The sequence below is a fragment of the Notothenia rossii genome (genome assembly GCF_949606895.1).
Source record: "Notothenia rossii genome assembly, chromosome: 9".
Lineage (NCBI taxonomy): Eukaryota > Metazoa > Chordata > Actinopteri > Perciformes > Nototheniidae > Notothenia > Notothenia rossii.
Genome location: NC_136907.1, coordinates 8,702,361 through 8,717,519, shown reverse-complemented (window position 1 = coordinate 8,717,519; position 15,159 = coordinate 8,702,361). Strand labels below are relative to the sequence as shown.

Below are 15,159 nucleotides of genomic sequence, written 5' to 3'. Positions count from 1 at the left end.
AAGTGTGGACTAACTCGTCTCATTTCAGACAATGCATTTTGTGAACAGATGGTGTGATAACAGAGGGTTAAAAGCAACTGAAAATGAACTTTTGCAAGAACAAAGAGGTGATTATACTAGTCTAAAATTAAACATTTCTCAGTACTTCTCATATTATGCTGTTCTTCTAGGCAGCAGCAATCTTTCAAAGAGATCAGTTCAAGTCTCCGTCATGTGTTTTTGTGTATATGAGTCTGCCTTCCTTGCAGAAGTCAAATAAATGAACAGCTGTAAAAGAGTGCCAATAACCCAGTATTTGTCCTCATTTTATTCTTAGATTTATTTTTTAGGCTTTTGTGCAAGAAACTGTAAAAGGTCGGGTCGTGATTATTAGAGGCAGAAAAATCATGTAATGAATACGAGTGAGTTCTCTGTGTACACCTTCAAAGCCAGGATTCCTGGCATTGAAAGTAAAAATAAAGTGGACTAATCATCACCACAAAGCAGTGTTGCCAATGTCACATGATTCAAAGGAGGAAGAAGGAAGGCTACCAGAGTCAAACTAGCCAATCCCGCGACTTTGTCATAATTCCACAATGAGCTAATCTCCTCGTGAAAAAAAATCTAGTTCCCTTTTCCATGTAAGCACTGCAATATGGACGCAAAGCAGACACCAAACACAACAGCGCTGGGAATGAAACTAAGGAACTGATGCTGGTGTTAAAATAAAATTCACTTTAATAATGGACGCAGGCAATAATCAACGTTTAATCTTGTTGTATAATACCCAGGTGGATGAGACACGCTACATTAATCAAATGTACAATTCTTACAGTGTTGTGTCACAGCAGATGCTCATTTTGAAACGTATGAGCGTAATCACCCTTCTTCTTTTACTGTTCCTCACAAAAGGCTATTATTACCCGGTCCCTGACACTTTTAAACCACTCGTCTCATATCCTTTTTATCACAACAGGAACTTGACGGGCAATAGGTGGAAGAGAGGGAGCAGGTGGGGGGGGGGGGGAACAATCCTCAAAATACAACATTTGGACCACATCATACCACCTCATGCTACCTCCACAGACCTCGGGTAAAAGATCTGAGTCTCCACAGGACCTGAGACAGATTTCAGATGATCTGGTCACATTCACAGCAGCTGAGTATGAATATATACTGTGAGGTATTTGCAATGACGACCAGGAAGGTTCTGCAAGATCACATAATAACACAATCCAGAAAAGTGGCCTTGTGTCATAGCTTGGTAGAATCACTACAACAGCAGATGATGACAGTGCATCTCAAACAAATGACCACGGCACCTTTCTGTGTAATTATCTGAACCACTGACTGTATTTGTGTTGAATGAGCACTAGCTGAGCCTTTATTTCTGCCTGGTTTCCTGCCTGGCGTCAGCTGGATGTTGGGAGGCCTCAGGTTCTGCGGGAGGTCAGAGGTCACGAGGAGTCCTGCCTCGTCTGATTGGGTAAGCAGAGCCTCTCCAGCTGCTGAGCGCACTCGTTGTGGACAGTCATCAGTGTGCGGTTCTCCTCTGTTAGACGCAGAAACTCCTCCTCTAGACGGGCAATCTCCATGGCAACCTTCTCATCCTCCACCAGCTCTGCCAGCAACTGACGCCTAAATAGAGTGGGATAAAAACATTAACAGAGGGTGCACATTGCTCCTTTTCTTAGTATTTCTCCAAATTATATAATTCATTTTCTGAATAATAATTTTTAATTCTCTATTTCTTCCTGATTAATCTTATTTTCAGTTGTGAAGACCTGGACTCAGCATACACATGACTGCATGCAGACAAATACCCTGAACAGGTTCCTGGATCAGATAAAAGGCAGATTTGCAGACTAAGCTTACATTTATATCTCAAGCGATTCATATTCTTGAGCTGTTTTGTTTCTTAAATGTGGGGGAAACCAGAGAAACTCAAAGTAAAGATGGAAACAATGCAAACTTACAGAAAAGGCTGAGCTTCAGAAATACAAACATTGTTACTGGGCAACAATGCTAACCACTCTGCAATAAGTTAATCATACTTTTGGCTAATATTCAAGATGCAAAGGGGACATTTTTGTTATGTCTAAGAGTTCTTACAAACCCATATTACAAACATATTGGCTAGTGATGCACAATTGTATGAAAGACAATTTCAACAAAGGTCAAAGGTCTCAGTGAATAAAACGAAAATCTCTGTCTGAATTTTTTTTCCCCAGATCAACTGAATTGTTGATGCCCTGTACCGTAAATCCACTATGCCTTAGCACTTGAAGGTGCATGACAAAATAAGTCAACCACATTTTTTGGAATCAAATCCAGCTTTGGTTTAGGCAGGATGACCTGACTTTGCCTGGCAGTGATTTCACACTCTTGGAAGAGAACAGCGTTTGGACTTTGAGAGGCATTGTGAGCACACAGACACGTATATGTACGACGCGTGTGTCATGGCCTCAAGCCAGAAAGTGTGTGAATGTCAGGGTTGTATTACGGCTGGTAAGTGCCAAGTCACACAAAAGCAGCATTACCAAAGGGGGAGAATTATTCTTTATTCTACAATGCAGGCAGTCTGTAGAGATTTCATGACTGAACAGGTTTTCATTTGCTGAAGGGGTTCAATGTTAGACGATTGAATGGAACAAACCATACTTTCTTTTAACCAAATTTACACACATCACATTACATGTTACATGTTAGACACTTTTATCCAAAGCAACTTACATACTCAATACTGTGGACAATCCCCACAGGAGCAATTTGGGGTGAAGTGTCTCAGGCACACACGACATGCTGACTGCAGTGGGGTTTGAACCTGTGACCCCCTGATCTGAACACCAACGCACAATGCACTGCACCACGCACATATGATACATATATATATATATATATATATATATATATATATATAGGTAAAACATTTTTCCAACTCTGTTTCAAAACATGAATTGATTTTGACTCAGCTTGACATTTTGTCTAGGCTTCGCCATAATATGAATTAATTTGATTGTGACAGCAGGATACTGACAGGGCTTTTTTGTGAAGTGTTTTGTGTTATTATGGCTATTCTTTTGTTTAAATATCGATCACAGTTTAAATTTACTGGATGGACTTTTAATTTGTAATCATCCTTTTCAAATACCTATAACACCTATTTTTGTATTTTCATTTCCTGATGTAAAAATCAATAATAGAAATAGACAGTTCAGCGGAAACTATGAAATATGATATGACTCATCACCTTATCTTTCTATCTCTTCTCATTCTCAGTCTATGTTCAGTTGTTACACCTTCTAAGACTGCCAAAATCATCCGTGTTGAAAAGCATAACTTCATTTATTTTGTAATACTTTGTGACAAACACCTAAAACACAAAGAGAAGACTTTTGCTCAAGGTAATTTGCTCAAGATTTCATTTTGGGATTAAATACTTGTATTCATCTGCAATTAAAGTTAAGCTTTTTCAAACCACAGCGTTTTCCAAAACAAGTGACACACAGTGTGATTTACAGTCAATGATCAGGGAATCCGATGCATTACATTTTTGCTACGTTTCTGTTTTCTTTTCAGGAGCAAGTTGAAACGTGCATGTGCATATGCTTCCTGCTGTGTGTAAGTAAGTTTTGTTTTACAGAGAGAGGCTAAGAAAAGGGGAAAGATCCTTCTTAGCTCAAAAAATTGCATTTGGAAACCAGAAAAGAGGAATTGAATCTAATGTAACTAATACAGATTGTTTTTCCTATTTAACGAACAACCATGATATGTGCTAATTTAGCCTCTTCTGTGAATACCTGAACAAAATGTGCTTAGCAACAACATAACAGACACCACGCAGTTAAAGTTATGAACAAGTATGACATCATTTCAAATCTTCTAATATGGACACCAATGTTTTGAAGAAATGTTATGACTTCCTAATTATTTTACAATTAGAGTTTGCATCATGATGGTTCCTGCGATCTTATCTACTATTGGCCTACCAATGTTTGAATCATTGTTTTTGTACACACTGAAAAGGGGTTTTCTGAAACAAATGAATTTGTCTCATGTAAACAAACATCAACCTTCTCTCTATACAGTATGGGCTGGTTTGATATTACTGACCAAAAGTTCACTGAGTGAATTTTGGAAAATCCCTCCGCAGTGTGTTAGAATGTTGTTCCTGTTGTAATTTCTGCAATACTTCACTGTATGTCCGGGACTAACCTGAATTTCTGCATGTAATCAAATGGCAAGTAAGAAAAAGTCCATTGTATAAAGTATGTCTGTCAATGGTTTATGACCTTAGCAGAAAATCTGAAAATATCCACACACAATAATCTGAGTAATAAATGATCAACAACAGAGAAATATTGTACTTGTAGTATTGGCGTAAAAGCACAATCTGTGTAGTGCCTTCCCTTCTGCCTAGTTGTGAATCATTTTACTTGAGGTGTGAATCAAACTTGGCGTGTGTACGTGTCAGTGGAAGTTGGCATGAGCGACAGCGTTAAAAGAGAGAACCAAGAGTTTGTACTGGCCTGACTCATCATGTTCTTATCTCAACTCAAGGCTACACTCATCCCATCAGAGTCTGCCTGCTGTTCTCTATTTAGGAGCTGCCAAGTGGCGTAGGTTGTGTGTGTGTGTGTGTGTGTGTGTGTGTGTGTGTGTGTGTGTGTGTGTGTGTGTGTGTGTGTGTGTGTGTGTGTGTGTGTGTGTGTGTGTGTGTGTGTGTGTGTGTGTGTGTGGTGGGGCAGCAGCAATGGCCTTGAAAATCCCCCTACTAAGATCCCCCCACAGCTGCTGAGGGCACAGGGGACAGTGTGCGCTGTGTGTGTGTGTGTAGTACTCCCCTGTGTGTGTGGTGTGTGTAGTACTCCCCTGTGTGTGTGGTGTGTGTAGTACTCCCCTGTGTGTGTGCAGGCATCGACACCACACAGGTGCATACAAAAATACAGCAGGTCTCACTTATTACAGCTTAAAATGGTCGCAGTGCGATATTCACTCTCCGAAGGTGTTCTCTGATTTAACGTTATTACAAAAATAAAGAAATCTCCCTTAAAATTAAATTGTACAGTACTAACTGTTCACATATAATCTTAAAGTGGACCTATCATGCTATATTTGAATAATATAGTGTAGGACCATACCTATATAAGGCATATTTATACTTTTCATTTGTCAAAATACCAAACAAATCATGCATTTTAGCCATTCCTCATTTCGCTCAATTTAACACTTTCTTTGCATGGGCTGATTCTGTGAGAACAGCACCATCTACAGGCCTGGCATATGTACTACAGCATCTCCAGCGCTTTCGAATGGCAATGTCCGTGGCTGTCTCCTCCTGATTGGTGGAGTTGGCCCAATAGCCGTAGCGCCACTTCAGTTACGTCACAGAAGTGTTCAAATCTGGATCAGTCTGTATCAGATCCGTTGCAGCCCCTTTTTAAGAGATTTGGGTACGGAGGAAAATAGAGAGGGTTGTGTTTTCTGACACTTGGTGAGTTCCCTGGAACACCGGGGACACATATTCATGTATAAAAGACGTACAAAAGTGCATTTTGCATGATAGGTCCCCTTTAAGGTAGTACTCTCAAGAGTTAATATGCTAAAGTCTGTATGAAAGCTATTAACATGTGCCACCTGGTGGACATTTTGAACAAAAAGTGATTGTTTTATTTTTATAGTAAAGATGGCCTCAGAGGGAATTAACTACTAAAATCATTAGTTGTCCTAGAGTCAATGTTCCTTGATAATGTCAGAAGCTAATATTCCTTGTGAAAAACTAATATTAATGAAAATGTTATTAGTTATGTATTTTCTTCTGGTCCCAACAGTGCAGCCTTACATGATTTGCCCAAACATTTAGGCTGAGGGTAGACATGCTTCCGTTGCATTACAACACCCCCTGTTTTGTTTTGTGTTTTTCCAATAATAGATATTTTATAGGGACTCACTTGCGATCCTCAATGGCAGCGATCTCGTGTTTGGCCTGGTGGAACTCTCTGGCCATCCTGCTGTGTTCCTTGTGCACCTGGACGCTCTCTCTCAAAGACACACAGGGGGGTACTGGCTGCGGGGGGGCAGGGTGAGACGGATCAGAAAGACAAAACAAAACAGATTATGATTTAACACACATTATTTCACACAATCAGTAATATGTCAAAACGTTTCCAACCACTTTCCAAATTCTAAAGAAATTAAAATGTTACTGACGTTATTAATTATTACAATTTATGCTACTTGGCTGTATAATGGCTAATTCCTTTACTTTAATGACCCTCTGACCACAGAACCCCAATATCAACCTTTTCATGTACTTTGATTTGGATTCGATTCGATTTATTTCGCACAATAATACAAACATTTCAAATGAGAATTATTATACAATACAAAATTAAGCAGTGTCAAATTGATATACAAAAATATTACTGATTCTAAATGATGTATAAACAAATAATATTTATTATTGTACATCCAAAAAGGGGTGGGAAGAAGTTTGCACTTATTTAATCCCACCCCTTCTCCCAAAAACTAAATTACTAACATATATATATATATTTTTTTTTTATTAAAGAAATACATTTGTTATTAAAAAAACAAAAAACAAATAAACAAACAAATAAGCAGATAAATAAACAAACAAACAAAAACATACATAACAGAGGTAAATGATATTCAAGAACATGTTTTTTTTAAACTTTGATTTAATAAAGTATCTCCTTACATTATAAAAATGAGACCTGAACTGACTTGCCTCCATACTGCTTGTATGAGCTTTATGTCACACACTTAAAGGCCTTACAGTAGAACACCCTATGGCCCAATGCTAGTGAGCCGCTATAAGCCTGTGGTAGAGTGTATAAAAGCTATTATTCATTGGCCTGTTACTACTGTTCTCATTTGATACTTTAAACCAGCTTTATGTAACCCTGGCACTGGCACACGCTGAAGGATAATTCAATGACAACACTAATAGCAGCTTTAGTGCACACAGTCAAGACACTGATTTACAGGGTCGATAAAATTAACTCAGGCTTCTCTTGATGTAGCCAACAGATTCAGAGTCTACCATTAACAGAATAGTAGGGCCTTTGTAGTTAAAATACAAAATAAATATTCAGAGCCGAGAGGAGGGATACTATTCCGAGGAAAGAAAATCTATTTAGACTTTACATTTAAACTTATTAAAGAGGTACATCATGAGGAAAAAACAATTATTCTGAAAGCTTTCTCGTACAATCGTGACTCTACTGTAACTTCCTGACCAGTAGTGTATATTACACATACAGTATGTACTCGTATAGTATTACTGTATACCTGTAGTCGCTGTTCAAGGTCTGGGAAAGTCTGAGGGATGTCCTCCACATCTTTTACATCTATTAAAAGAGAAGACGTTAATCAAACATGAACAATTAGGAACATGTGCTGAGTTATCAAAGAGTAGTGTTATTATATATTTTTGAATTATTGGCTTATTATTATGCATGCATTACAATGTAAGGGACATTTGGATATTGGTTGAGCTTGGGCTAAATATTTCATATAGTGTTGAGCTATGGTTAGTACATGACAAGAAGTACAAGCAATAGGTTTAGTTGTATTTACTGCTTCTTCCCAGAGTGATTTCCTTCATTCTCTCCCAGTACTATATTAAAATCAGCATGCAGATACAGTATATGAAACTTGTGGGAGAGAGATTATCTTGTCAAATGTTTGGTATGAATCATGTGGCGATACCAGTGCAAGCAGAAATTGCTTTGAACATATTGAAAGCATTGCAGGAAGCTATTACATTAGGAATTTACTACAAAATAATGTTGCAATCACATATTCAAAGTAAACACACGAGTAAAAGTCAAAGAAGTAAGACAAACACTAACAACCATGCTAATCCTGATGGCCAATGACAATTACGTATTTCCTTTAATGAATAGGGTTTCTTTTAGCATTGCAAGTTGATTTTTATAGGATGCTAAAAGTCTAAATGTATATATGTTTCTATTTCATTAGTATTGCTTGCTGCATGTTGTTGATGTACAGCCAAGTGACTTGTCTGAAGAGCAGTTGCTTAAATGCCTTTCCCCGCCTCATAAAATAGACCAAAATGAAACACTGTAGGGGCCTCTTATATGACACCACAACATAGCAACATGCTGCTACGCTTATAAATGAGCCATGTCCTCTTACTGTACATCAGTAATGAGCTGCCACACTGAATGACATGCAGAGTAAGAACACAAACAGACCAACAGTGGGCAGAAAGAGCAGACAGGCCAGATGTATGGACAGAGAGGGATTCAGACAGGCAGCCAGACAGACAGAAACAGACCGGTTGTCTGCACCAGCCAGTAATGTCCCCCAGGAATTGTGGAACACATGTGGAGAATCCTGGGATGATGCAACCTTCTAAAAGCAGAGGTATCAGTGGGCCAGGCTGCAGCCGCGGGGCCAATTATGATGTGGAATAAATACAGTTCTCATGCTTAGGATTGACACAGTGGTTATAACTATGCCTGGCATGAAGTCATGAAAGGCCCAGACGATGATCCCTAGATGGAGCACAGGTCCCCTGCCGAGGAACACGAGTTCAAAGAGGGAACAACATGATCGTCTTGGGAATATCTAAAATTTGATTTTGGAGGGTAGGGTCAGGTTGTGCCTGAGCAGCTCTGGATGGTTTAACCAAAAGTAAAATAAGGCACGTAAGCATGTTACCAAGTATAGTCGTCGCTGGATAGGTATTTGACCCTCAAGAAAAAGGATAGAGAAAAAAAAACATAAAAGGTAAAGGGAAACTAAATCTGAATCCACTGATGTAAATTAAAAAGCAAGCTATAAACAGCATTAAGAAATATGCAAATGTAACTCAGTAAGATACAGTACATGTTGCCATGAGAAAATGACAAGCAGAATGTCAATGAGTTCAATGAATCATTGCTCAGAGTGGGATTTGAGTGTAGTTCCGGCTACAGCCCTTCATCTCACTTCCTAAGAGAAAGACAAGGGGGATCAGCGATGGGCGGACTAGGACTGGAAGTGTTAACTGCTTATAAATATAGGCCAGTGTTCTAAAAGCTGAACAGTGAATCAGGCAGCGGGACACTGTTAGTATTAGAGGGAAACCTGACTCTGCCATTTCATGGGAGCAGCTGCTGTCCCAGTGCCCGGCCCCACTCGAGTAAAACATCCTGAAAGACAGCACCTTGTCCCAGGACAGACCGCTGAGTTCTGATTGAAAATGATAGAATGAAGTAATCGTGGCCACATAAAAGGTTGTGCAAACGCTAGCGTGGTGCAAGTGCACAGCTGCTCACATGCATGTGTGGTTGGTTTTTAATATGCAGGGGTCCTACAGAAATAGGGAGCACCTGTCTCAGCTGCAGCGTAGAAGAATGAACACAGTTAAAGGGATAGGGTGTGAGGGAGGAGGGGTTGGGGGTGTGAGGGGCAGATTGTGCCTGGTCTGTTTTGGTAGGAGGAATGCCGTGCATGTGTTCCACACATACTGGAAATGCAGTGAGAGTAGAGCTCCAAGCAATGCAGGTGTTACATTATCTATTGATTAATAGGTTTAACTAAACTCAAAAAAAATGTGTTAGTGTCTTTTTTGAGGATGCTGGAAACACAGGTGTGTGTGTGTGTGTGTGTGTGTGTGTGTGTGTGTGTGTGTGTGTGTGTGGGGGGGGGGGGGGTTTGCAGGTGTGTGTGTGTGTGTGTGTGTGTGTGTGTGTGTGTGTGTGTGTGTGTGTGTGTGTGTGTGTGTGTGTGTGTGTGTGTGTGTGTGTGTGAGTGTGTGTGTGTGTGTGTGTGTGTGTGGGGGGGGGGGGGTGTGTGTGTGGGCATTTGCAGGTGTGTGTGTGTGTGTGTGAGAGTGCACAGTTAGTTAGTGTGAGTGTGTTTACCTGATGTGTCTTCGAGGCTGAAGGCGATTCTAACTTCAGATTTATCAGGAGACACTCTTCTGGTTGAGGTGATCATTTATCCCTTCACGGGTCCAAGCACAAAACACAGCTGTTAGGGCGAGGATCTCATGAAAGAGAAGTGATGATGTAATAATGAAACGATCACTCGATCAACTGGAAACTGACAGAGCTATAATTAATTTAACACATTTAATAAAAAATACAGTTTCAAGATTACTAAATGTGGGGTTTTCTTGCCTTGCTGTTTTATATAACTGTAAATGTGTGGGGTTTAAACAATTGCTAGGACAGAATGATCTAAAGGTGCTACCTACATTTCTGGGAAACTGTAAGTGGCATTTATTTTTTACTTTTATAACAAAAGATAAACCAGTGGTTTATGTGGTGTCCTATCTGAAATGGAAAGCTAAGTATAGTTTTTTTCATCCCAATATTGTGACTTCAACTCAACTAAACAGTGAACTCAGCAGGTGTTGTGTTTATTAAACGAAAGCCTGTTCTGATAAACCATGTGATTAATCCACACCTAGGAAAGTATGGGGCCTTATAAACACACACACACACACACACACACACACACACACACACACACACACACACACACACACACACACACACACACACACACACACACACACACACACACACACACACACACACACACACACACACACACACACACACACACACACACACACACACACAGAGACTAACACACACACACACACACACAGAGACTAACACACACACACCACCAGTTTCATCATCCATTTAAAGTTGCAGTGGGATTAAATCATTAGAGAGCTTTGACAGACTGGCTCTGAGGTCTGGATTGTGCCCCCTCTGTAAGGGTAAGGGCTTTTTATATCAGGGGGCATTTGCCTACTTTAACCCTGGTAAACCCTGTCACACATAACATGCCTCCCTGACTTTCTACCCTAGCAAATACATTTTTTTTTCAAATTAATATATCTCTGGAAGGTCAAATGTGACAGAACAGGCAGCTGAAATAGTGCATAATATTTTAAGCATTGTTCCACATAATGATGAAGACTACTTTATCCCATACATATGGAGTATTTCCAGCGTGCACTGGAAATGCAACAGGTCATTGTTACCTGAAGCAGCAGCAGGAGCCCGACCAATGAAATTCCTTATAAAAAAGTTTGAAATCAGATGGCAGTGTACGTCCTCAATATTGATTCACCGTCTGCTGATGTCTCTTCAGAAAAAACACAAGTCGTACATCAGCATGGCACAACTATCTCTCCAAAAGTTGAACTCAACGTCCCTCTGGAGACAAAAACGATATTCTTTGGTATTCAGAAGTTCTTCACCATAATAAACGCCTCTCAAATCTGCGCGTGGACATGGGCATGACATCCACGGAGTGCAGCCACGCGGCGCAGCGCAACACAACAGGGCGCAGGCGGGGGAGGAATGTCTGCTGTCCCCCTGTGGCGGCCTGGGCCCAATTAAATGTCTCGGATGACATGACTTTAGCTCGCAAAAATGCCCATAGCTGCAGCACTGTTTTGAGTGACACGGTCATGCCGCTGGGATGGTCTTGAGCTTTGTAATAGCTTTGCAATGAGACAGTTGCTCAGAATGAACATCTCATGCTATAAAAGCTCTGGCGGAAGAAAATAGAGCAAGAGTGTTTTTCTTTTGGGGGGAGGGATGGTGTTGGCAATGAAGTGCAAGTCCACCTTTACGCAGGTGATAGGCCTATACTTTGTTTATATAAGACGAGTTCCTTGCAATTTAAAGCTACATCAAAAATAAATTGTTTGACTTAAAGGCAGGGGGCACTACTCGGAATTTTCACACATGGTCAGTTTACTAAATGTGGCTCTGTAGGAGCTTTCTTAAGTTTATGAAAACATAACCCTGATGATGGCATTATTCAACAAAAAAGAAAAGAAAAAATATCAACCTTCTGTTTTTAGACAGAAAGACATGGTGCTTTCCAATACCAATACTATTTAGTGTCCCATGTTACACTTTATATGTCAAATTCAGTATGCCAAATGCTGATTTAGTTCTGGGTGTATTGCTTTTACCTGGTATTGATTCGTTTTTCAATTTATATTTAATCCAAACATAAAACTTGAGATATGGGCTTCACAATGTACCCTTCATCTGTTTTGTTTATAGGCTGAACGTGCATGACAGGCATTCACAATAGGCCAAACACATCATAATACTCACCTGACCTTAAGCCTTTGAGTATGGCTTAAAAAAAAAAAAGATTCAGTCCTGTAGTTTTCTCACATTGTTACGTCTCAGGGTTTCGTCATATTCTGATTAAGTGCAACCCTAACCCTGAAGTTTGATATGAGGCCAGTTCACCTACACACCACCAGATGAGAGCATTGCCCCTGAATGATATCAGTAGGAGAGAAAGAGAAACCCAGAGAGACAAACAGAGAGAGATAAATGATGCTCTGCTCCTTTCAAAGACCTCCTCCTCGTTTGTCTTCATTGACAGGCTGTTGACACAGACCTGCCTTATCAACCCCAGAGACTGTTCATCTCATTGTGATGGATGGGACCCACTCAAACGTCTGCCACTCTTTTACCTTAGAGACATAGTTTGGATTGAAGTATTCTTCATGTACAGTTGAGAGCCTTGAGTAGTGATACTTAAAACCATACTTGACAGGTTTTATATGAAAGGTATAAGATATGAGGCACAAGTCTGAAGTGCTTCCTAATGTTTTTCTATAATGCAGTTTACAGAAAATATTGTCTAAAAGTAGCCATTCTGAGTTTTCTGTGCTTTATTGACCTTTCCTGGACGCTCATTTTGGACATGTTTAAATGTCAACAACAAGCTCTTTGAACTGTCTCTTCAATATTTCTCTAGAATTTTCTCTCAATCTCTTTCTGATAATCTGTGCAAGAGGTATATAAATTATAGATCATAATCTCTGACCTTCTTACTGACGGCACAAACAGACAGATGCCACAATCCCTTTATCTCTCTCTATTTCTTTTTCACCTCTTCCAATACCACCAAGGTTGGGGGCCCTGCGTTTCACGATCATTAAGACAAACACACGTTTCTGTGGGAGGAACTAACAGAGACAAAAAGACAGGTGAAGACAGAAATATTGTTTAACTGCACAACATTGTTCAGGTGAGGTCATCTGATGTTAGTAAAAAAGAGGAGCGTCCTGCTCAGCAGTGCAGATTGCAAAACCAGAGAAGTAATCCACGGCTTCCACGGATTAGATAATGATAAAAAAAAATACTGCCTTTGGTTTTGATTAAGAATTATGGGGTTAGGAGATTAGAGACAAACACACACTATAACATTGGACTGAGGGAGCCCAATCCCAGAATTAATCTGAATACCAAAAAGGAGAAAACTCATTACATGGAGAGATTAAGAAAACTCGGTTAAATTCTCTCAGGACGCATGTAAACCAGCGCACACCATTTACCTAGAGCAGTGCTTCTCAAAGTGTGGTCCGCGGACTACTGGTGGTCCCTGAGCGCCCCCTAGTGGTCCGTGAGTATATTGGTAAAATGTCACATTTGAAATAAATAAATAAATGTAAATTCCAAACTCTCGCGGGAATATCTCCACAATGGAGTGAGCTTAAGTTTCACTTTCAATTGCATAACATAGCCCAGCGCAACACCTTTGTCACACATGTTGCCACTTGTTTGTACCATTTTCAGGCGATTTGTAATCTGTTCTAGAAAAACGATGTGTTTTTGGATATTTGTGGAGTTAAGTGGTCCTTGGTATGAAAAAGTTTGAGAAACACTGACCTAGAGAAATGTCAAAACAAAACCTCTGGCTCAAGTCATTTATAAAGAATGTGGATCCATGTGTTGCTCTTTCTTGTTGGAAATGTCATTGCATTAGCTGGTAAATGCTAGGTCAGTTTTGAGTATCCTGACATTATTGATAATGAATTGTATTAAGCGCGTAGGGTGCTTTAATAACATTTGATCTATTCCACACTATTTGGCAGTATGAGTTTTTTGTATTTCTTTCTTGATGCTGATTGTACTGATGGTAGTGTTTCAAGGAAAAGGCAGGAATACTGAAATGCCGACTTCAATAAGCTTTACCAAAAAAAACACAGTAGTACACTTCAAGTCCACTGACAGAGTACAAGGCAGGTACAAACTCAGACGAGGAAGTAGATGCTGATAGAGAGAAAATATTAAAAGGGGTTTGGCATGATGTGCCAGAGAGAGAACGCTCTCTGACCTTCCTCTTCTTTCACTGATTAAATGATTTTACCCTAAGGTCAGTTTACAGAAGACAGAAACAATCCCGATGATATGGAGGAGATCTTAATGTAGCATTCAGATCAGAACACAATGCAAATGAGGAAGATGTACAGGACTTGTCAAGGAAAATTGATTCCTTTCTGTATTCATGCTGCAGAGAGGTAATTGTGCTCCAGCTGTTGAGAACATATCCATCCTTCATTCTGGTTTGAACTTGTAATAAAAAAAAGAAGCACACTTTGATTTGTGTGTAGCAGATTGGATTTGTGAATCACATCAAACAAATTTAAATTAGGTTTTCATGAAACATATTTTCAGCAGCTATACATTCAACTTTTTAAAAAGTGTTTTAACAGTATGGAACCCACTTGTTCTTCCAAAATAAGGTTATTAATTTATGCCCATGTTTCCTAATCGCATTATAAATTATAATGAGCTTCAAATATTCCAGTAGGTAAACATTTACAGTAAGCATGTGGAGCACTTAGAGAGAAGCTTTTCACTTTATAAATGCACACTTCTACTGAGATTCAATTCTGGGAGACGAAATCTCCCCTAAGGCTTTCAAATGTCTACAACTGCAGACAGAGAAAAATATTGAAAAATAAACTATTACTCCTAGGGGAACCAAAAAAAAATGTCTTTTCCCTTCTAAGAATTTCACACATTGAAAAAGCTGCTTCTCATTCCACCTTTCCTTCTGCCCGTATTACAATCTTTCTCTGATGCAAAGAAGCCAATATTTCATGATCACAAGCATTTGACGGGCTGCGTGTTTGTGCGAGTATGTGTTTGGAATGGGGATTTGCTGTCTGCGATGTCGGTGCTTGAAGGGCATAAAACAGCAGGTGTGTTCCTTACTTTCCTTAGAGGTCCTTATCTTTTTTCACTGGCCAGGGTTAGCTCAGCAATAGGCTCTGAAGATACTCTGCTGCCTGCCAGTAGGCACACAAGAGACACTATCACAAACTGCTGCCAAGCATAAACAACAAGCATCAGTCATTGG

At 39.7% G+C, this 15,159-nt stretch overlaps 1 protein-coding gene across 1 annotated transcript; it reads right to left on the bottom strand.

Moving 5' to 3' along the window:
• Positions 1-693: 693 nt before the first annotated feature.
• On the bottom strand, positions 694-11,377 carry map3k7cl (map3k7 C-terminal like). The gene is made up of 5 exons (XM_079647404.1): positions 11,018-11,377; positions 9,879-9,960; positions 7,294-7,352; positions 5,931-6,046; positions 694-1,617 (listed from the first exon to the last, which is right to left on the bottom strand). Exons 2-5 carry the CDS (start codon positions 9,952-9,954, stop codon positions 1,437-1,439), a joined length of 432 nt encoding a protein of 143 aa, XP_079503530.1. The 5' UTR covers positions 9,955-9,960; positions 11,018-11,377; the 3' UTR covers positions 694-1,436.
• Between the last annotated feature and the right edge of the window lie 3,782 nt (positions 11,378-15,159).